The sequence below is a fragment of the Thunnus thynnus genome, chromosome 13 (assembly GCF_963924715.1).
Source record: "Thunnus thynnus chromosome 13, fThuThy2.1, whole genome shotgun sequence".
NCBI classification, from domain to species: Eukaryota; Metazoa; Chordata; class Actinopteri; order Scombriformes; family Scombridae; genus Thunnus; species Thunnus thynnus.
Window position 1 is genome coordinate 17,726,552 of NC_089529.1, and position 22,903 is coordinate 17,749,454.

The window sequence follows — 22,903 nt, forward strand, 5'->3', positions numbered from 1 at the left end:
ACTTTTACTTTGAAGGTAAACTCCCTCCACTTCTGTTTGAACTTGATTTTATTTTGAAGTTATACACCACACTTCCGGTCTCAGCCAGCTGTTTTGCGGGCAGCCTGACGCAGCTGCAGATATAAGTATTTATAAAGTAAGCGGAGTTCCCTGCTTCCAAACAGCTCGGAGGGAGCCGCGCACCCAACGCCGCAGTCATCACTCTGAACCCGGTAAGCTGTTTATATCTGTAAAGTCTCACCAAACCTCATTTCTTAAGACTTGTTTTGAGATAAAACTGATCATTTACTGCTGAACTGTTTTATAGTTTGTTTGTACAGACATGCAGGTTATATGATGCTTAATGAATTTGTCTTCAAACTCTGAGCTGCACTTTTATCTTTTACTGTAAAGATGTGACAATATAAAGTTATTGATCTTCATATAAAGCCAGCTCAGAGCAGATCACCTACACAGTAACTTGCCCATGAAACAACTGTGCAGTAGCATGTACTTTACTCCTCTCACACACACATCTTGTGAGTTCATACAGACTTCACTTGCAAAGCAGCATTGTGATATGCAGAGAGGAAACAAGACTTAAAGTTGTCTGGGGCGTTGGCTGTCTGTCCGTCTCTGTAAGTGTGTGTGTGTGTGTGTGTGTGTGAGCAAGCTACAGTTACATGCTGACTTGTGGAAGAAGCCCGAGCAGCTCCTGAAATCTGTTTCCAGTTAGGAAGTCTCCTTTTTTTCACTCAGTGATGGAACTGCTGAGGCAAAAAAAAAAAAAAAAAAATGCATCACAGAGGTCAATTAAAATTCCTGTACAGCTATTTTTCATTGTCCTGTGAGTGTGTGTGTGTGTGTTTTCGTATCCATGTAAGTGATGCGGTGTGTGCTCTACCAGCTATCGTTAATACTGGAAGCAGTATTAACGAAGAATTTCAGGATCCAAATGTATGACTAACAAATAACTTTGGGGTGTAACAGGTCACATATGACTGACTCTGTAACTGCAACCCTTAAATTCTGATTATTCACACACTGATTAAAAAAAAAGGAGAATTTCCCTGCTAAATGACTCAAGACTGAATGACTGAAAGGGGAAGGGCACATTTACCGGTAAGATTACAGAAAGCAACATCATGTTGGACATTGTGAAACCTTTGCAGATGTCCCAACGGTAACTTAAGAGTAAAATGTCATCTTCATGCACATTTCCACTGAATTATTTTTGATCTGGGGCTCTACTGGAATATCTTTGTATGCTACAGTTAAAAAACTCTCGATTTCTCTATTTCACTCATACTGTCTGCCTCTGTCTGAAACAGGCCATTTTAGCTTTCCCCCCCCCTCTCAATGAGCCCACTCTCTTCTGATTGACCAGCTCTTGGAAGCTGCCAGTCGCCGGCTGCGGAGGCTACATCAACAAATCATGAAACAAACTATAGTTGTAGGATTTCACTACTTTTTCCTCATTCTTTACTCGCAACGTCTTCTTCTCAAATGCATCCGTAAATGTTCGAGCTTGAATCTGATCCGAAATATGAGAGTGGACGATGTGAACAACCCATGGAACAACCTTAGCAACAACATTTGCAACAATGGCTGCGGAATGAACAGCCATTTATGGGCATGCACCATGTCAGCTCGTCAGCAAGGTAGAAAAAAACATCGCAAATGAAGCGTTCAGGGCAGGTTGAAGCCTGGGCTTTTGATTCGCAGGGAGCATTTCTACATATGTTAACCTAAAGTTTTGGAACTTTTACCATGTTTAAAATAGATATCAGACATCATAACAGTATAGAAATAAAAGAAAGTCACAAAGAGCATAATATTTCCCCTTTATCATAATATTTTTAGTGAATGTTGCTGATTTCTAACAGCCGAATGGAGTTACTTGCAGTATTACAGTCATTTCGAAGAGCACACACACAAACACACGTACAAAACACACAGGGTAAATAAACCAAGACTGACCTTTCTCTGCCTGACACACACACACACACACACAGCAGAAGGCTATAGGCAATTTTTAGTTTTATTCAAAGTTGGTGCCTGCATGTTAAACAAATTACCATGAGCTCAGTGCCATAAATTACATCACAGACTCATAAAACTTTATGATATTTGTCTGACTTCACATCTTGGTAACTCCCTGTTGTGTTTTGCCTGCGGCGAGTTAAATAGGATAGAATGTAAATGCAATATAGGCATTTTATTTGTTTTTCTTTTCATTGATCTCCTTCAGGAAACTAGTGGAGCCCCCCCCCCCCCATTAGAGATTTCAATGGAGTCCACCAGTTAATGTGCTCTGACACCATCAAGGTTCAAATAAGTTTTCACTGAGAAACAAACTTGGCAACGTCTAATCTTTGACCTGCAGCCTTAAGAACCTGTCGTGATGTTTTTTTGGTGTGCCGACATCAATCGGTGACTTTGAAATTGACAAAGTGTTGCTGTACTATGTGAAAGGAAGGAAATTTAATAGCTGCACTCTTGGTGCATAAGCACCCACTCACACACAAATGTTTCTGAGAAAAGAGGAAGCAGCTGCCTGACTAATCATATGTTTGTACCGCAATTTACAGATAGGTACACTAGGTTAGGTATAATTTCACATTTTGGGAGATAAGTTTAATCACCTTTTTGTAGCCAGCAGCTAAGCTAATAATCTATGTAGCTTCATATTTAACAAATTTAAGAGAGGTATTGATCCTCTCATCTAACGCTTGGCAAGAAAGCAACTAAATGCATATGTCTTATTATTCCTTTAAGCTTTGTGAAATGTAACACATAGATGAAAAATTAAAGGAAAAATCATAATAAATGAGTGGAGAAACATAAACACATGCTTCCATATAGGGAATAGAGTATGAAAATGATGGGAATCATACTGTATCTGTTATGGTCTTCACAGTCACCAGATCTCATCCCAGCTGAACCCCTATGGGAGATTTTGGAGCGATGAAAATACCAAATGAGGAAATCTCTTTTCAAGAAGCTAGTAGAGACAATCTACAGATATTACATTTCTTCCAGGGAGCACTGAAGTTATTCTAGAGACTCGTGGTGGCCATACATCTTACAAAGACACTGTTTTTTCCTTTAACTTGTCACCAATCTGTGCATTTATTCAGCTTTGTGCTTTAACACTTAAATGGATGGTAAATGATCTAATGTTTGGTTCCCTGCCTCTTTTTACGTATAGTATTATGTACAGAAATTGTTTGGCATTTGTCTAGAAATGGTTAAGTTCACGTAAAGGTTTGGTGAGGTCAATGTTAGGGGTAAGAATCTGGAAGAATGGTTAGAAACTGGGATTTGCAGAGATTTATGAGGGGAGATTAGAATAGTTTGGAAGCAAAAAAGCCAGACAGACAGACAACGCTGAAGGCTTAAATGTCACAGAAGATAATTTCACTATTAGTTATGGGCCCTCAGTAGTCCTCCAACTGAACTGTTCTGGTGCCAATGCGGGGAGGGTCACTTACTCATATGGAAAATGTCATGGATATTCATGGAAATGGAAATTGGTCATACACTGCTCCAGCTGAAGGTTTCAAGTTTTGTCAGCTGCTCTGTTCTGAAAAACATCTCCCTTGCTGAAATGAGGAATGAGAGAAAAGGAGAGAACCAAAGAAGGAGTGTGTAACTCAGATGGAGAGAGAGAGAGAGAGAAAGAGAGAGAGAGAGAGAACAGGACAGACGAAGCGCGGTGGGTTAAGTGCAGAAAACCCAGCGGCTTCTGGTAAAACCATCATGTCTGTCCTGTTGTAGCGGGACATGCTACGTTTCTTCGGCCTTGCTTTACACGACTCCGATCCGTTGTATCGGCTTTATTCCACTCTCTGGAATGTGGCTCACCGGTGCCAAATACAACAATTATCTTACTTTGTGGAGTACAAATGTTTAACTGAACACCCTGCTCAGTTTCAAATACTGATGTGTATTTATTTTTGTGATAGTATGACTGGAATCAGGGGTGGGAATGCTCCCAATATCATATTGTTGCAGTTGGACCACTATAAGGATACAGTGATCTTTAAAGCTGCTCTGAACAATACTTTCATATTAACAATGGATTAAAGGATTGTGATATGTGATATGCGAGGTGATGCTCATCATGACGAACCCACAGAGAATCATCACCAGACTCTACTTCCCCCCTCCTCATCTCTACAGAGTCTTCCAGCTCTTTGTTATGATTTTGATTCAGTCTCACTGCTATCATCAGCATCTTTTACTTCAGCAGCTGCTTTGTTTTCTGTTTTCTTAGCAAATAAAACCCCTCTGATAAACCTACTGTGCACTACCTCATCAGTACCAAAAAGAAGACAAAGTTAGCAGCTAGCTGATAAACATAGTAAAGCATTGGACTTATATTCATCAGGTGGCCAGAAACATGACCTCACATGACGTTTGACATAACTTTATGAGGTGTTCGATTAATACAGGTTCAAGTATTGCAGTTTTCTGTTGAGTTATTTTGTGACTTCAAGTTAAAACTGTGAACTAATTGCAGTAAAAGCACTGCCATTATTTATATTAAGAGTCTGTGATGTTCTGTGCATCTTTTTAGTGATTTCCTCCATTTCTCAGATTATTTCACACATCCCAGAGTAGTTTTAAACTTACTATTTTCAATCTATGGTAGATGTATCTAAATGCACAGTAAATAAAACCAACTAGCAACTAGTTTGTGACAATTGCAGGCTGCTTATGAGAGCAGCTTCTTACTCACAGGTCCTAGTGATGCAATACATTGTAGTCTTTTCCTGATGCAGACATCGATATGTCTCTGCCTGTTCTATGATGGATTTCTTCCTGTGAGATAGTTGATCATCGGTGAAGAATTCTGAGTCAAGTGAAAAGCTCTTACTGTTTCTTCCTGAAAGATTAAGAAATGTGACATTTACTGTTGACAGTTGAATATTTGTAATTTTTCCAAGCAAAAATTCCCTAAATTCTCTGGTCCCAGCTTCTAAAAACCTCAATCTTCGCTGTTTTTCTTAGTCTTCTATGATCGGAAATTAAAATCTCTTCAGGCTTCTGACTCTTGGTCAGACTAAACAAGCAAACTGAAGACGTTACCTTGGGCTCTGGAAAACTGTGATGGTATTACTCACTATTTTCTGACATTTTACTGAACAAACAATCAAGAAAATGACCGACAGATTAATCGATAATGAAAATATTTGTTAGTTTAGCCAGTTATTAATGAGAATAAAATAACATATAATTAACATAATAAACAGCCCAATAATGTTATACAAGTATACTGCTTAAGTTTCCGGTGCAGATTCACTTGAAGTATTGCTGCAGGATTTGTAAACACAATCATATAAAGTCCATTCATCAGTTATGCACACAAACCTTCAGACTGTTGCAATTTAGAGGTCATTTATTTCCTGTTGTTCATGACTCGCCTTGACATTTTAAACAATCAGTGACCTTTTGTCAACACAAGTTTTACACTGAGGATGTGAATCTTTGTGAAAGCCATTATTCCTTATCTATGACAAATTCTAAATGTACCAATTACAATAGGAGGGACTGTAGATAAAGAGAAGAAAGAGAGTTGAAGATACATTTACAGCTCAGGATCAAAATGAACATGAATGTTTTGCACTGAGTTTCAACTCTAATCTATTTTTAAACCATCAGGAAATCCCATTAAGAGACATTTTCTACCAGCTTCCACACCAAGTCACTGATTAAAAAGTTTTCGAAGAGTTTGGATAGAAAACAGAGCTCACACCTGCAGCACACATGAAATCTAATGTAAATTCAGCTTTGGTTTATGCTAACGTGAATCTGTAGGCATTAATGAGATGTTAATGTAAACAGAGTCACAGCCAAATCATTAAAGAATTCACTTGTGTGTGTGTGTGTGTGTGTTTGGCTGGGCTGTGCCAACTTCACCGTTCTGATGGAGACTTCCTGTTTCTCGGTTTTCCACTACATTCTTCAGCGATAAGCTCATGCCAACACACACACACACACACACACACACACACACACACACACACACACTCACACACACACACACACACGGTGGGTACATGCAGACAAACTAAAACACACACCATTTGAGATTGTCTGGTCATGTTTGGCACGGTTGATCTCTTCTCTCTCTCTCTGTTTCTCTCTCTTTATTTTGCTGCTCTCCTTCTCGTCCTTCATAGTTTTAAACATGCGTGTCAGTTTCTCCTCGTCCATGTGACATGATGTCACCTCTCTGTGCTCTATTTTTTACTCCACAGATCTTCGACTGCCGTGTGGTAGATTTGGGGTTTGGTTGAGAAATGACATAGAAGCTGTGCTTTTTTTTTACAATCAGGTGGCTGAAACTTTGCCGAAGGTGTGAAAGGATGATCACATAGAGAGCAACAGCAATAGAGAAAACAGCAAGAAGAGATTCAGAAGAATTAAAAACTAAATCAACCAGAAAATCTTTTGAGTAGCTGCAGACTTAGAAGGATATTTCATTTACTTAGATTCATTCCCCGGAGATTTACATTAACCCTGAAAAAATAAGGCAAGTGATATTCTATAATTTTATCATTGCCAAAAAATGCCATGAAAAGTCCAAAACCAACAGTAAACTGATAATATTAACAAGTATTGTCTCTACTGACAAATCCTGATAGATTATTCCTCTGTTAGACCTCCACTGTTTTAAAACACATCAATGAGTCTCAATGTTGGACTGGGTGACGTGTGGAGCTGCAACTAATGTTTCATTATTGATTAATCTGTCGTTCTCAATTAATTGTTTGTTCAGTAAAATGTCAGAAAATAGTGAATAATACCAATGAACTGTTTGGTCAATTTGTCCAAAAGCTCAAGATGCAGCCTAAGATGTCTTGTTTTGTCCCGACAAATAGTCCACAACCTGAAGAGATTCAGTTTATTATCAAAGAAGACAAAAGACGCCAGAAAATATTCACATTTGAGAAGCTGGAACCAGAGAATTTAAGAAGGTATTTCTTAAAAAAAAATGAATCAAAATGATTAATCGACTTTCAAAACGTTTGCCAATTACTTCTTGGCGATCGACTAATCATTGCAATTCTAGTGACATATTATGATGATAAACAGTCACATTAAATCTACTTTGATTCAATGTTGAGAATAAAAGATGAAATCTTGAGTTGAAACTTGAGGTGAATACTTTTTTATTGGCACTGTGGTTCATTTTTGAATCCCACATAAAATTCCTCCTGTCAATCTGTGACTGAATAGTCCCAAAAAAAAAAATTTTTAAAAATCACCATTTCCTTTAGTTTGTGTTGATTTCTTGACAATAAGAAAATATAGAACACCAGCCTAATCCTTTAACTGTAACCATTACATGCCCAACACCAAACTTTACCCCAAAACACTGTGGAGATCGTTTGTTTGTCCCTAAATGGGAGACATTCCCCCATAATACGACTGCATGAACAGATTTATTTCCCCACAATACGATTAATACAAGTCCACGCACCCACAACGTTGTCCTTGGCTGCAGCATTGCTTTCCAATTTCACATTCAACTGTTTCCATAACGATCAAACAAAAGGTTTTGTATTGGCAGTTTGGATACGAGAAATGATGTATACGTGCTGTCTTGCCATGACACAGCAAGTGAGATTATTTATTACAGAAAATCGTTGCAGAGACATGCAGCAACACTCTGATGTCAGAGAAAACCTGATTTATTTTCCTCTGACCTGTGTGGTTACTGGCTCGCTTCCAGTCAGCCTTTGTTGGCTCCCATCAGATAACATTTTCACGATGCAGATAGCCAAACATTATTATTGCCAGCTCTGCAGCCTTAAACCTGCACAGCACTTCATGCAGCTGTGGCCTGTATGTGCTGTCTCTCTATCAGTTGCTGTGTATTCTTATAAGTTTAGGGAGAGGCAGGAAGTAAAAGAGCCAGAGAGAGATCTAGAGGGCAACAGGTAAAAATACCAGACCAGTGATGCCTTTGACTGGCCGGGCTTGCTGCTTTCCAGTGAAGATGGATGAGTAACCTCACCCAGTCAACACACAAATCAGCTGCTGGTTTTTCCATTAATAAGTAATGAATTAGCAGTTTACAGACAGGAAGATGTATGTACACTCCACATGATGTCCGCCTCGGTTTGGAGTTTTTTTTGTCTGTTAAGGAGACAAGACCACAAAAGAAGCTATTTAATCAACTTAACAGTAGCACCTTTAACCTTCAGCCACATACCTCTGTCAAACGGTGCTCTGTCTCTGGGTAACAAGCTAAAATGTATAAAACTCACTTAAGCTTGACCACATGGGGTTGGACAGGTTACACATCACAGGCTACATTCTGTTTAAGAGGCTTTTTCACGCTGAGAAGAACTGAAGTTTGGTTTAACAGTTTTAATTCCCTCCTACTTGTGCTCAAATTTAAGTATTGTTTTAATTTTGTACAAATATATTTTTTTCCTAAATTAGCAGAACAGTTTTTGCTGCCAGAGGAAACAGTTCAGAGCACTTTACAGACATAAGGTCATCTCGTCAGAATACACCTCAGCTCATAGAGTTTAACCATCAGTTAAACTACTGAATGTCTGGGCTGCGAATGGTATTTTAGCCTTGCAAAACCATGCTCTAGGGATGGTAATATCGGTCTGTTGGTCCACTGCTATGGTCCAGCCTGAAATTTCTCAACAACTATTGGATGAACTGGCCATGAAATTTGATGCACACATTCATGTTCCCCTCAGGACGAATTGTAATAACTTTGGTGATCCCTTGACCTTTCAACTATGGCATGCTGACATTAGCATTTTGCTAAAGGCACTGCTGTAGAGCCTCACAGAGCAGCTAGCATGGCTGTAGACTCTTAATCTTGTTATAACCCAATCTTTACGATACGTTTTCAGCACTTTTAAAATAAAAAATACTGAAAAAAAGAATACAAATACATATTAGCTGTCAGAGACCAAAAAAGGGAGACTACTGGGACAAATATGATGGCCCACCATTATCACCAAAACCAAACCTATCTTTAACCTGAAACCTTTTTGATTTCTAGATTTTTAAAACGGTGCGATTTTACAAGAAGTGAAGTACAAGTCCTTGGCAGAAAGGTATTATATCACAGCACCTGACAGACAGTGTACAACTTTACATGTGGCTGACAAAGACAACCATGATTTCACCATATTTTCCCCTCGTGTCCCGTCCAAAAGCACTAGAATGGTCATCAGCATTAATAAACCCGTATATGTCTGTCCTTGCCTATAAAAACTAATTCCTGACCCATCTCTGACTTCTGGTGAAGAGCTTAAGGAAAGTCACAAGAAAAAGGGAGGATTTAAACGTTTGTGAATGCAGCCAAAACTCGTGGTAACGTCAGTCTTGAGCCAAAACCAGGACTTCCTCATGTATCTGTGCTGACATGCTGCTCAAACCAGGAGGCAAATGCTATAGTTTGTGGTTTGGGTGGTTTCCTAGGGAGTGGTCCATGGAAGAAGAAGTGTGTGTATGTGTGTGTCGAGGTTCTGTCAAAGAGTTGTCGACGTTCCAGATCTCACCACATTAGTCATACCAGGCATTCCTTCATGTGTTCACCTCACTGTGCGAACACACACACACACACACCCCCTCAGACACACACACACACACAGCTCTGCTTGGGAGAATTCCTCGCGGTCAGCCAGCGTGAACTTGATGTGGGAAATAACCAAGCGAGCAGACTTTAGCCATCTCTTCCTCTACATTTCTGTGTGTTTGTGTAGCTGTGATTTTTTATATCGTGTTGTGTGTTATTGCGCATCTGAAATCCTGACCCTGTAATCTCCAGGCTGTAATGGAAGTTATGGTGATGAACGTGGTGATTTTGGTTCTATCTTTAGGAATTTTATACATGTTGTATTTTAGGCAGAGTGATTATTGCACTCAAGTCTTATGAGAACTCAGTTAGACATTGCCATAATTGAATATTTGGACACTGTCCTATCCGGTTATGGGACTTCATTTACCTCGAAGGTGGACAGTAATGAGTTGGGTAGTGGACAATACCACAGTGTAAAAATACTCCATTACAAGTAAAAGTCCTGCATTCAAAATCTTAAGTACAGAAGTTTTATGAGCAAAAATTACTTTTACTTTCAAATATCAAAAGTAAAAGTGTTGGTTATGCAGAAAAATTGCCCCTGTGAGTGTTTTATTATTATATATTATATTATATTATTGAAACTTCAATATTGGTACATTCACATGTAAGTATCATTTTAATGTTGTACATGGTCGAGGTGGAGCTCACTTTATATACTGTTGAGTAGATTAATTTAAAACAAAGCAACATATTCCTTAAGCTTAGCCTATGTTTTGAATGATATTTTCTATCAGCAAAGTAACTAGTAACTGTAAAATAAATAAATGTAGTGGTGTTGAAAAGTACATTTCCCTCTGACATGTAGAGGGGAAGAAGTATAAATTTATAAAGAAGGATAAAATGAAAAATACTCAACTAAAGGCTCAATTTTTATTAGTTTTATTATTTATTTTTATTGGTGATTTTCACTGAAATATACCTAGATATTTTAAAAACAGGTATGCTTAAAACTGCCCTGATTTTATGTCCACACGCATCCAAAAGTAAAGTAAAAAGTCTCCTGCACAAACAGAAAACAAGGTCATCTTGCGATTAGTACAGCTCAGAAAACAGCTTCCGGTAATACAGGTTGAACAGAGAATAAAAGGCACAGGCTTGCAATCATAATTAAACACTTGGAATTTGACATGTAAAGTGGTTTGGTGACTTAACTACAGAATTGCCCTTTAAAACAGGTAATCTTTGGCAGGTCTCTCTATTACAAATGGCAGAACGGCTGACTCAAAAACTTTAAGACATTATAAATTTCATCATCAAATCAAACGATTTAAACTTGTGCTCTTGGCCATTGAATCGGGTAGAGATAAGATGAATGAGGAACTAGCACATGAGCACTCAGACAGGCTATGTGTGCAACAAATGCAAACACAGGTGGACACATAGAAACACAGATATGTACACCTGGTTGCTATGCTTGAACAAATATGTCAATGTCAACACATCAAAGCGAGTAATAAAAAGCATCTTATCAGCAATAGCTGTAAATATCAGAGTGCTCATTTCAGGTGTGGTAGTTTTAGGTAGTCTTCTCTAACTGGGATACTTTGTTGTGAAAAAGATGTGACATTCAGTTCACTTACTGTCACAGAGGGCAACTGATTAGTGGTAAAAACAACACTAAAATCCATTGAAACAGTGCAGTGACATTTACACGCAGCTGTGAAGTGACAGAATGACCGAACTTTTATTGTTCAGATTCTAATTTCTTCTATGATCTTGCCTCTTTTTTTTTTAAAGAGCAGTTCAAGCAGCACACAAAGCTCAAAGCAACCCAGAACAAACTGAAAAATCAGTTGCAGCTGCTGTCGTGATTAGTCAAGTAATAAACAAGTAAATTACAGAAAAGTAGTTGCCGATTACTTTGATAAGATGATTAAGATAAACTGAAACAATCACGCAAACTTGGTTGCTGTGCTTTTACAGAAACAACGTCACTGTCAGTATTCAGTGCCTCAGCTATTGAAGAAAAGCATCTATATATCTACAGCGCCCCCATGTGGTGATTATCAGTAGCAAATGTCAAACATCTGCTTGTTCCAGCTTATTAAATGTGAGGCTTTTCTGTTTGATATCAATGTAAGGTGAATAGTTTTGGTACTTTTTATAGACCAAAGAACTAAGAAAGTAGTTAGCAGTAGTTGTAGCCCTAAAATCAGCATCATTTTTAACATGATTTCTACATGATGACTTTATGATGAGCAGGATTTTACCTTCCTTCTCCTCTCCCTCTATTTGCTGCAGGCGTGTGTCTCCCTTGGAGTGACGATGGCAGAGAGCTCACATTGTTTCTACTGTCGGGAGGACCTTGGGGGGAAGAGGTTCATCCGCAGCGAGGGCAAGCCGGTGTGCGTCCGCTGCCACACCAAGTTCTGTGCCAACAACTGTGCCGAGTGCCATCGACCCATCTCTGTGGAAACAAAGGTGCGAGAGATTGGCTGGCAGTTGAGTTTTTCGCACATGTTTCTTATCAGGTCTGTTCAGCTTTGAGTGTCGCCCCTTCATTTTCTCCTCCACTTACCTCATTTCTGTTCCTTCCTGTATTAGGAGCTCAGTCATAAGGGCCGATACTGGCATGAGGAGTGTTTCCGTTGTACCAAGTGTTACAAGCCTCTGGCCAAGGAGCCCTTCAGCACCAAGGAGGACCGCATCATGTGTGGGAAGTGCTGCTCCAGAGAGGACGCTCCACGCTGCCACGGTTGCTATAAACCCATACTGGCTGGTAAGACTGCCAAGACTGCTGACCTGCAAACCCTCATTTCGTATTGACAACAGAACTGCTGGAGGACAATTAAAAATCACCACAGAAAAACTTTACATGTCCTCTGTAAAAATAATTGGAAAGAGTGTATAAAAAATGTATATTACAATGATAATGCAAAAATAATTTCTTGTTGAACTTAATTTTATTTGAAATGGAGCCACTTAGACTCAGTTAAATCAGTGAAATATTTCCAAATTCCCGTATTACTTTCAGTCATTCATCATTTACTTCTTCACTACCTGTTTCGTTGAACTAATATCTCACCATCTCTCATCTTCTGCAGGCACAGAAAGCGTGGAGTACAAAGGAAACTCGTGGCACGATGAATGTTTCATCTGCTGCAACTGTAAACGACCAATAGGATCGCTGAGTTTCCTCTCCAAAGGAACTGACATTTACTGCAGCCCCTGCCATGACAAGAAGTTTGCCAAACACTGCTTCAGCTGCAAAAAGGTTTGTTAGGACAGGGAACAGACACACCCACCCCCCTCATTCTTACCAAAAGCATGAACTGAACATGATAGATCTGAAAGGGATATGACTTTTTCAGGCTGTAAATGTAGTTTAGTGGATAAAAAATGTTCGACTGTAGTTGTTTTGATGGTTGGTTCTTCCAAGATTACTACATATTTTGTTACCCTGAGGACACTGTATCAATTAAAGCTGCGAGCAGCGTTGAACGGGCCCTCGCGCCTTTGCGCACGTCAGGCCGCGGCGCAGTCGAAGGGCTTCTGTCACGGGCATGTAGATGTCTTCAGACCCGGGCTGTTTTCAGACAGTGCAAGAAGGAGATAAACATAACTTCCTTTGTTCACTATCTTGCCTGCTGCTGGGGCTGATTTGCTGCAATTTTGTAGGGGGCACTATTCAGCCAGTTTGATTGCACTTCTATGTGGCGTACGTTTAAATGTACATTGTTACTTGCTGGACAAAGACATGTAACTTTAGTTTTTCACTGTTATCTAACATTGCATGAAGGAGTTAAATATCATTTCCTGTGTCCACTATGTGGTGCTAGAAAACACCCATTAAATAAACATCATGTCTCTGTATATCAACTGTAGAGCACACCTTGAAAATTTCATATGAATCAGATGATGTTTGTCATATAAGGCTGAGTTGCTCACACCTGTGTCATCAAAATTGTGCAAGTTTTGAGCCCGGTCACTTGAATTTCAATCAGTAAATTGAAAAGTCTTGATGAGTTTGTGTGTAAAACAAATTAATTTCCTATATTTCATCGTCTATTTTTAGAAAAGTTAACACTTTTAACCCACATGATCTGGTCAAAGTTTGATTGAAATGTGTACCACTGGACACTGGATTTTAATAGTTTTCTTGTGAAATATCCTCATAAATCCCAGGACTTTGGCCAAATCTTACATTAAAAATCACAATTTTTGTAGGAAATTTTGTCCCGAATCCATTGATACAGGTCTGAAAGTGGTCTGACTTATAGTTTAGATGTCAAACGCCTCAGTTTGGCACAGAGTCCATGCCCAGAGATTGCCTCTCCATTGGTTTACATTGTAAGGTGTGATGTGGCACTACAACTTTGGGGGCTTAAAAAATCTAAACCGTTCGAGTTATTACAGAGTTTTTAATAACTTTTGTTCAGCACAGTGTGATAAGTCATGTATTAAAGTTTGAAGCCGATTCAATTAATGCCCTAGGAGGAGATAGTGTTCCTTGGGGGTCCAAAATTGGCGCAAAGTCGTACTTTGATGAGCATATTGCGGACTTCCTGTTGGATTTAGGTCAGGGGTGTCAGCATATGATTTGTAGGTCTTGATGAGACGAAGAATTGAGTTTTGGTTCGATCTCTCTACGACATTCCTACGGGCCGTGGTGGCCATGTTAGATACATAGATGCACATTTTGGCACTTTAGGGGTTTATTTTTACATTTTATCAAATTTTTCACTGGACCTGATGTGCGTGCCAAATTTAGTGAGTTTTTGAACATGTTTAGGGGGTCAAATTTAGGGTTGAAGTGGCGTAATAAGAAAGAAAGAATAAGAAAGAAACAAACACAACAGATACAATAGGGTCTTCGCCCCTTTGGGGCTCAGGCCCTAATAAAAAAGGATTTTAGTAGAAACACTATGGTAATACTACCATTCATACACTCACTATTCTCTTCTCTTCCATCTGTCTCCAGCCGATAACCTCTGGAGGAGTGAACTACCAGGACCAGCCGTGGCACAGCCACTGTTTCGTGTGCAGCTCCTGCTCAAAGCCTCTGGCAGGGACGAGTTTCACCAACCACCAGGACCAGGTCTTCTGTGTCGACTGCTACAAGAACTCTGTGGCTAAGAAATGCAGCGGCTGCCAAAACCCCATCACAGGTTACTTTAAATTAAAACTGAAGATTAAAATGTACACAATGATTTTTTTCTTTCAAACACTGTATTCAAAAATATATTATGCAAGTCAATTATAGTTAGTTTGGAGTTATAATCTAGTTAAAAATTTTACAGGAGAAGCATCAACAAACTCTATATATGTGCAATCTTCATTTACTGAGGCAAGCTTCTGGTCGGGGACCTTCTTGAATTGTCTTTAAACTGTAACCTATCAACAGTTTGAGAAGACAATTTTTAGTGTGGATAGTCATGTCCCAATTCAGGGGCTTGAATCTCTGAATGGAGGTCCTTGAGACCAGGGTGAACCTGTGGCTCTTAATGAAATGAGACAGTCTAGGATAAAAACTAATTTGGATCAACTTGTAACTTCAAAAATGTACACATTTATCACCAAGCAATTGACCTAAAATGGCCAGTAGAGAGTGATTTAAGTAATAACTTGGGATAAAAAACTATTATAAACTGGGTAAATGTTAAAAATACTCATGTTTATAGTGAAAGTTGTGACTTAACCTTCAAAATATAGTTGGCAAATAGTGTACCGGGTTGATAATGAATATATCCATATAAGTTGCATTCATCTATTTAACATACCTGCTAAATGTTTACCAGTAACTGATGGCCAACTGAACACAAGAACCTGATCAGTAGGATACGGTCACATGGTCCTGACTTTACAAGTTTGGCATAATCCGTGACGCAAATGTAAATAAAAGGGTAGGTTCACCTGGATGGAAGGACTCAGCCCTGGTGTTTTCAGATTGGAGTGTGTTGATGCTATTTATACTGTTACAGGATTAAGAAATCCCATGGTTGGAATGACATATCTAGGTGACAGTGTGGTGAAGAATGTAAAAGTTTAAGAAAGTTACCACTGCTACTGTTCAGTAGTTTTAGAAAGTTAACAAAGAAGATGGGAAAAAAATGGACTTGAAGAGAGCTGAAAGGACAGACTGGGACCAAAGTGACACATTAGAACGGGGTCTTAACCCGACTCTCATCTCCTCTTCTCTCCTCTCAGGTTTCGGTAAAGGCGTGAACGTGGTGAACTACGAGGGCAGCTCTTGGCACGAATACTGCTTCAACTGTAAGAAATGCTCCCTCAGTCTGTCCAACAAGCGTTTCGTAGCCAAGGGGAGAGACATCCTCTGCACCGACTGTGGAAACAAGTAGAGATGGAGAGTTTGGTTGTTTTCTCACAGCACATGTCATCAGCTGTCACATCCTTTTTCAAAATATAGTCATTATGTTACTTTGTTTGTTTTTACATAAAGGCCAGAGTCTTCATTTCAATTTCATTATCAAGTTGTGTTTTTGGAAGATTACACATGAATCGATAGGAGGGTTGGGACCAAAATGTAGTTTATGTCCATTGTTGGTTGTTTGCTGTGGTTGGAGAATGTTAATCCTAACACAACTTACACTGTGTTGAGTGATGGTAGATGACTAGTTTTGTCCTAAAAAGTGAGAAAATGAGAAGCACTGAAGACAAATCCTCAATGATCATACAGTATATGTAGCGAGGTTTGATAGTTTTTTTTCTTTGACGGACTTGTATCAAACTAAATATGATACTAAAATATGTATAAAAACAATGTAATCAGGTTGAGCTTCAAGAATAGACAACTAGCTACATTTTTCAACATAATGTCCAACTTGCTCGTTTCTAAAGCTTTCAACCACATCTTCCGCAAGACACCACGAGATGTGAAAGCTTCAGAACAAGTTGGACCATGTGTGGAGAATTAGTTTTTGTAATAAATGTGACATGGGGTTTTGAATTACTAGAAACGACTTTGCTCTCAAAGTACAAATAGTAGTACATCAGCTATACTGAGGTTATGATGCCACATATGAATCTCCACATCAAGTAAAACACTGATTTTGAAAAGGCCAGTTTTCTTACACACAGTCTTATTTTCATGAGCTGACGATAGTGTGAGTCGTCACTTTCAGTCAACACGGTGTATGCTTAAGTGTTAGCATAAGCAAGAGGTTAGCTTGTTTTTTGTTTTTTTTTTAAAAGTTGAGAAACGGATGCTTGTAAGTTGAAGTTTGGAGACATACATTTGAAATCAATATATTATTTGGGATTGTTTTAACTGTAAGAAAAGTATCTGCTTATGTTAGTGGCTTTGTGTGCTTGTTTTTTCTCTTTTTGAAAGGTGATATTTTCTTATGACAAAAAAATAGTGATTTTTAAAAGAATTCATTAAAATTATATCTATATTTTAACTGCTAAGTGCCAAAGGATTACTATGCTTATAGTATGTTTTAAGTGACTGAACTTTTATGCACTTTTCTGAAACATTTCCCTTCTGTCAGTTTTGCTTAAATTGGAATATATGCAAACTGCATGCCTTAATGTGTTGCTGGATTGAAATAAACTTCCTACAAAACTGACCATTAGTTGTTGTTTTTTATTTATTCAACATAAAATGTACGGTTCATGTTGGTATACAGCAATCTGCAAAATATTAACAGTCAGCACATTTATGATTTTACATAATTCTCAAACTACATCATGTTAGGTAAAGATTTAGTTTATGGATTATAAAGGGACAAGACCTTTTTATGCCTGTTTGTGGCAATGGGAACATACTATAAATGCTTAAAATATATTGTCTTGTAAAAAAGGAAGTGTAGAAGAGTGTTTCAAGAGAGATTCAGCTTTACATGTGCAGACACAGTGTTTGAAGAAAGTAGTGCATGTTTGTCAAATTGATTGACCTTTCAGCTAATGTCTTTGTGTTTGAGTCAGTTACTTTTTTTTTACTACTGATAAGAGGATATTCAATATGTACATATCCATTTTCTCTCTCTCTCTGTATCACCAGTGTCTCTCTCTCACCTGCACACAGGTGAATACACACATAATTACACAAGTGGACCAATCACAGCAACAACACACTGGTCTCACTACTTCACTCCACACTGTCAAACCATCTTTGTTTGCAGAGACGGGTTTGTGGTTCATCTCATGCTCCGTCTCAGAGTTTGTTGTTTGAAACCAATGTTGCACTTTGAAGTTTTTCTCAGTGTTAAGTATCGCTGTTATTAAGAATTTGGACCAGGATTGTTCTCCTTTATTCTTAAGATTATTTTCTTTAACCAGGTAAGTACTTTCTCTGTTGTTTCAAGGCTTCAACAGTCTTTTCTTAAAGACATATAGATCTTTTTAAACAAAGAAGAAATTATTTAAAAGGCATGAGATTCACATGCTTCCTGTATTTTAATGTTTTGTGTCTAAAGTTGTTTTAACTTTAAGCATAATCTGGAAGAAGCTTTTATTCAGTTAATGTACAAAGTTTCTTCCTAATGAAAATAAAATAAACTTGTTTTTTCAGAATTGTGATGATTTTTCTTCAAAAATTCCTGAATGTGTTTGTCACTCTGTCTCTGCTGAGCAGCCCTGCCTCTACTATGGAACGAGGTAGGAAAAAGTTTTGAATGGTTATGGTTTGATAGGTTAATAGAAGATGAGTTTTATAACAATTCATAGTTATGGCTATACAAGAAGGCAAAGATGAGCACTTGGCTTTCAGAGGTTAAATCTGATTTTTCATTCTAACTAAGTATTTGTTATCTTTTAGATTACAACCTGTGAGGCTGAACCACAGTTATGTGATAAAGTCATTGTGTTGATTGTAAATAAGGCAAACATATCTAAAACAAACATGGTAGTTATATATATATAGCCACACACTTACATATATGGTATCTCTGAGTTACAGATTAAAAGCTAAAAGATTGAAGCCATGTGAGAAGTTTGTAAATGCATCCCACTTTAACTGAAAGAGTCTGTTATCTTTAAAACATTTCGGTCTCTCCAGCTTCCACAAACTGGTATTCTCTTGTATCTCTGGAAAAAGGTGAACAGCAACTAACTCAGTATTAAACCGAAATCGTAACGTGCCAGATACAATCTGAGAACAATCTTCTGTGTCAAAAAGAACATACAAGAAACAATAAAAATAAAATAGTGAAATTAAAAAACTGTTTTATCATAAGTTAGTATAACCTTTTTAGATTATCTAAAAAGTTTTTCTTAAATGCCAAAATTGACTTTAAGCCACGTTTTCTATCAAGTCAAGTCAGCTTTGTAATATAACAGTAATGTGTCTTTAATTAGGTTATGATACTGTTCTATTTGCAGAACAGTACAGTACATGTGACACTAGCAGTGCCTCCTATTTGCTTCCAAATTACAGTATGTTAGTCTTTATTAAATGTGTGTTTGGGTTGAATAATGTTTTTGTCTAAAATTAATTTTAAAATAGACAGAAAGCAGCTTCAAAGAGATGTAACACTAAAGCTCTCACTGTTTTTTCTTAGCGCTTAGCAGCTGATCTATAGATCTACTCCTATATGCTGCATGTTAATGATTTACTCTATATTGTCTGTTTCTGTCAGCCCCTCAGCTCACTCTATGGGGGAAGGTGGTTGACTTTACCTTCGGGTGCAGCCACTTGAGACTAAAGCGTCATATCTCCATCCCCACCCTGCAGGAACTCACTGTTTGCCTCAACCTGAAGTTTAAGGTACAGTTTTAGGCACTTTGCATCATCTCTAAAAGATTTAAGTTACATTGCTATAACTTTTAGGGGCAAATAAAAGAGACTGCACAGTCCAAGACATTATGAATCATGAATGTGTCATATTTCATCAACCATATCCAGGCCCTGGCTTCCACACCATGGACTGCCTTCATGTACCGTCATCCAGAGGTTCAGAATCCTGAGCTGGGTTTGGAGGGGAAGGGGGGTCGTTTGGTGGTCTGGTTGTTTGGGACGAAGTGGACTACCCCGCCGATCATCCTTGGTCTGAAACAGTGGCACTCGCTGTGCCTGACCTGGTCACATACGAAAGACAGACCTGCCCTGTATATCAATAGGAAGTTAGTGGACATCACAGCAGGTGAGTTAAATAATAGACAACCGTGGTAGAAGTTTCTGGACTCTGGAAGGAGCTGCAGGGTGCCTTTAGCCGACAAAAATATCTCCTTTTATTCAAAATTCACTCAGCATTTTAAACTAAAAAGCAATATTTTGAGTGTTTTTTTAAAAATGATTTCATTTTCACTTCTCACAACTGTATTTTATAATCTGATGGTTCTCTGTTACTATGTTTGTTTTATATGTTACAACATTCTTGAGCTGCTTTTGTGTTTTGGTAAGATAAAGACCATCCTCCATCTTGGTGGGCATTCAGTTTGTATTTTATTCACGCCAGGTTAGTATTTGTATTGGGTTTTGATTTGAGGCAACTTGCATAGCCAGACATACAAACAAAAGCAACAGCATGGAGATCAGATTAGAGCATTAGAGTTGATGAAATGGAAGAGAGATTTTTGTCATGTTGGATGTAGGGATCCAGCTTTTATACTCCCGATACTCCAATACCTCAACTCAGAGTATCTGACAATAAATACAGAGTTCCCATGTGACACAGTGCTCTTCTCTTCTCAAATTTAAAACCTGTAAACCCAACTAAATGAATGGAACTGATAGAGGAAGCACTGAATTTTATAATGACATTGACTAGATCCACAGTTCAGCAAAGGATAGGGACACACAAGTCCAATGTACCATGCAAACATTGTCAGTGTTAAAATGTGTTGCTATTTCAGTGGCAATTACTTGGAATGAATATCAAATCATTTGCCTCAGCAGTGTGCTCTATTCCCTCTGGGGCAACTTGCCTTTTCTGGTTCACACTATGTAAATGAATTTTACAGTGTGTCTCTCCTTCTCTCCTAGCTCATGATCCCTCCGTTTTTCCCTCATGCCGCAAACTGGCCCCCAATGGGACGCTTACTCTCGGTACCGCACACCACCTGGTAAATGGGAATATCCAGATCAAACCGTTTACCCGCATGTTGGGCAAATTATCTCTGTTTCGGCTATGGGGGCGAGAACGTAGCGAGCAGGAAGTGACGTCACTGCACTGTACAGAAGGGGAGCTGGTGAAATGGGAGAGGGACCACTGGGACGGTCAGTTCTGCACTCCGCTGCCTGATTCCACCCTGCAGTGTGGTGAGCAGATAGAAAACACCTTCTGCCTTAACTGGAACACATTTTCTCAGATTGTTCTTGCTAAAGTTATTTTTCTATGTTTCAAATGGTTAGATACACCTTTTAATGTCTGCATGTCTGAATATTTTCTACCCTCTTTGCCTCCCACAGTGTTTATACAGCTCCGTCAGTGACCAATCCACTTTTATGCGGTCAATGTAAATGTCAGTTTCATCGAGCGTTTTATAGCTTTTTCCTACCTTATTGGTATAGGTTTATGTCCTCAGCGCCTCAGATTAAATATTGACCACCTGTCTTTTTGTCAGTTAAGCAAATATAGAAGCCATTCTATGATCAATAACATTAAGATCAGAAGCATTTATCACACAGCTGTCATAGGTTGTTATTTTCTCTCTACAAACTAAAGCTCGAACCAGCTGAACTTTTCACCATAAAAACTATTGATTTTAATATTGAGTCAAAATTGCCATCAGAACTTTGATCATTTTATTATGAATTAAGTTTTTAACTAATGAGTTTTTTATTCTAATTTCTTGACTTAGCAAGAATGAATAAGATGTAAATTTGTAAATTAAAAAGTATATCAATTAACATCTGTCAAGGATTAATGATCCTGGTAAGAAATATATTTTTATTGATAGATACAAAATAAATCAAAATACACAATAATGACACAGATTTTACTTTACATAAAATATATCTGACATGTTTGAACACAATAACATGGCCCTCACAATAACATATAAAGGTTCCACAATGTGATTGTTTCAGTATATACATTGATCTATTGCATCTACTTTTTTCTTCCTCACATTCAATTTGGCTCCCCTTATCATCATCAAATTTTACATTTTACTCTCTTTTATATATGACAATGCATTTGTTTATGATAATTTAGAATAAAATGAAGACAAAACCTGTTTAACAAGAAATGGAAATGCTTTTCAGATTTAATGTTGAAAATACAATTACGCTAAAATACTTACAGTAATTGTACTTGATAGTAAAATTTAAATTTTTATTTTAATCTTTACTGAATTTTAATGTAATTTAACTTTTGTTTACTTACATTTACTTGATGGTGTTTCATATTCTGTTCTGGCAGAGTGGTCCATTTATGAAGTGAGACTGATGCTTGCCATCATCTGTGAGAACGGGAGCAACATCAAGCCCTACATAGCCAGAGAAATCGCACATCACTGGGTAAAAGAAAGAAAGAAAAGAAACAAAAAACACAGATATTGTCATTTTAAGTGTAAAAATTGACTTAAAATGTTCTGTATATTACACTCGACATTGAAACTGTTTATTCTTGCTGTCACTTTGAGCTAAGAGAGAATGTGAGCAGCGCAATATGTCAACTGATTATGAAGTAGCTACTGGATACTGTCATAACTTCTTGAAATGTAATGAATAAATGGCTAAAAATGTTAAAATAAAAAAGACTACATATTAAACTGTAATTATCACATCATAGGACATGACATATACAACCGATGATGTGATAATAATACGGACAAATCACAAAATAATATACAGGATTAGTGTATTTAACAATACAAATTACTACATCATTAAATAATGTGAAAATATCACGTTATCTGATCCATTAGCAGTTCCGAATAAATGTTAAACCTAGTATATTTACACTGAATTTTATTAATGCACATATTACAGAGCTGTTGGATTGGATTGCATTATATTTTACAGGTGTTATTCTGACTTTGTTTACCTGCAGTAAATCTCAGTGGCTGTATCTTCTCTCTGCTGTTTGTTGTTCCTGTAGCTCAGAGAGGTGCTGCCAGACCACATGTATTTACCCAGAGTGTCTGTGTTTGAAGTCAGCAGGTAGGAGAAGATTCTGGTTTACAACACTGACTCACACTGTATTTTGTAATAAAATACCTCTGAATGTCATTTTGTCTCACATCAATTAAACCATATTTTATAGTGTATGACAGACAAGGGGAACAATGGGCCACATAAGCACACTGAGTTTCTCTGGTCTCTTACACAGTTCCAGGACTGAAGACAGCTTTGAAAAAACATCACATGAAGATGATCTGGTAAGCAGGAACATTAGAGCCTGACTGGTAAGACTGGCCAAATGCAAATGTAGCTTTACTGGGGTGGCC

The 22,903-nt window shown here is 38.0% G+C and overlaps 1 protein-coding gene and 1 long non-coding RNA gene across 2 annotated transcripts; one reads left to right on the forward strand and one right to left on the reverse strand.

The window, feature by feature from the left end:
• Positions 1-218: 218 nt before the first annotated feature.
• On the reverse strand, positions 219-12,263 carry LOC137195816 (uncharacterized). Its single transcript, XR_010931166.1, has 3 exons — positions 12,126-12,263; positions 11,818-12,014; positions 219-4,870 (listed from the first exon to the last, which is right to left on the reverse strand). It is a non-coding gene; the product is annotated as an uncharacterized lncRNA (long non-coding RNA).
• Positions 11,873-17,136, forward strand: LOC137195813 (four and a half LIM domains protein 1-like). The gene is made up of 5 exons (XM_067608455.1): positions 11,873-12,028; positions 12,152-12,326; positions 12,652-12,821; positions 14,529-14,715; positions 15,755-17,136. Exons 1-5 carry the CDS (start codon positions 11,873-11,875, stop codon positions 15,904-15,906), a joined length of 840 nt encoding a protein of 279 aa, XP_067464556.1. The 3' UTR covers positions 15,907-17,136.
• Positions 17,137-22,903: the final 5,767 nt, after the last annotated feature.

Coding starts and splice junctions, on each gene's coding strand:
- LOC137195813 (XM_067608455.1), top strand. CDS start 11,873: ATGGCAGAGAGCTCACATTGTTTCTACTGTCGGGAGGACCTTGGGGGG. Junction 12,029..12,151: donor CCATCTCTGTGGAAACAAAG/GTGCGAGAGATT, acceptor TTCCTGTATTAG/GAGCTCAGTCATAAGGGCCG. Junction 12,327..12,651: donor CTATAAACCCATACTGGCTG/GTAAGACTGCCA, acceptor CATCTTCTGCAG/GCACAGAAAGCGTGGAGTAC.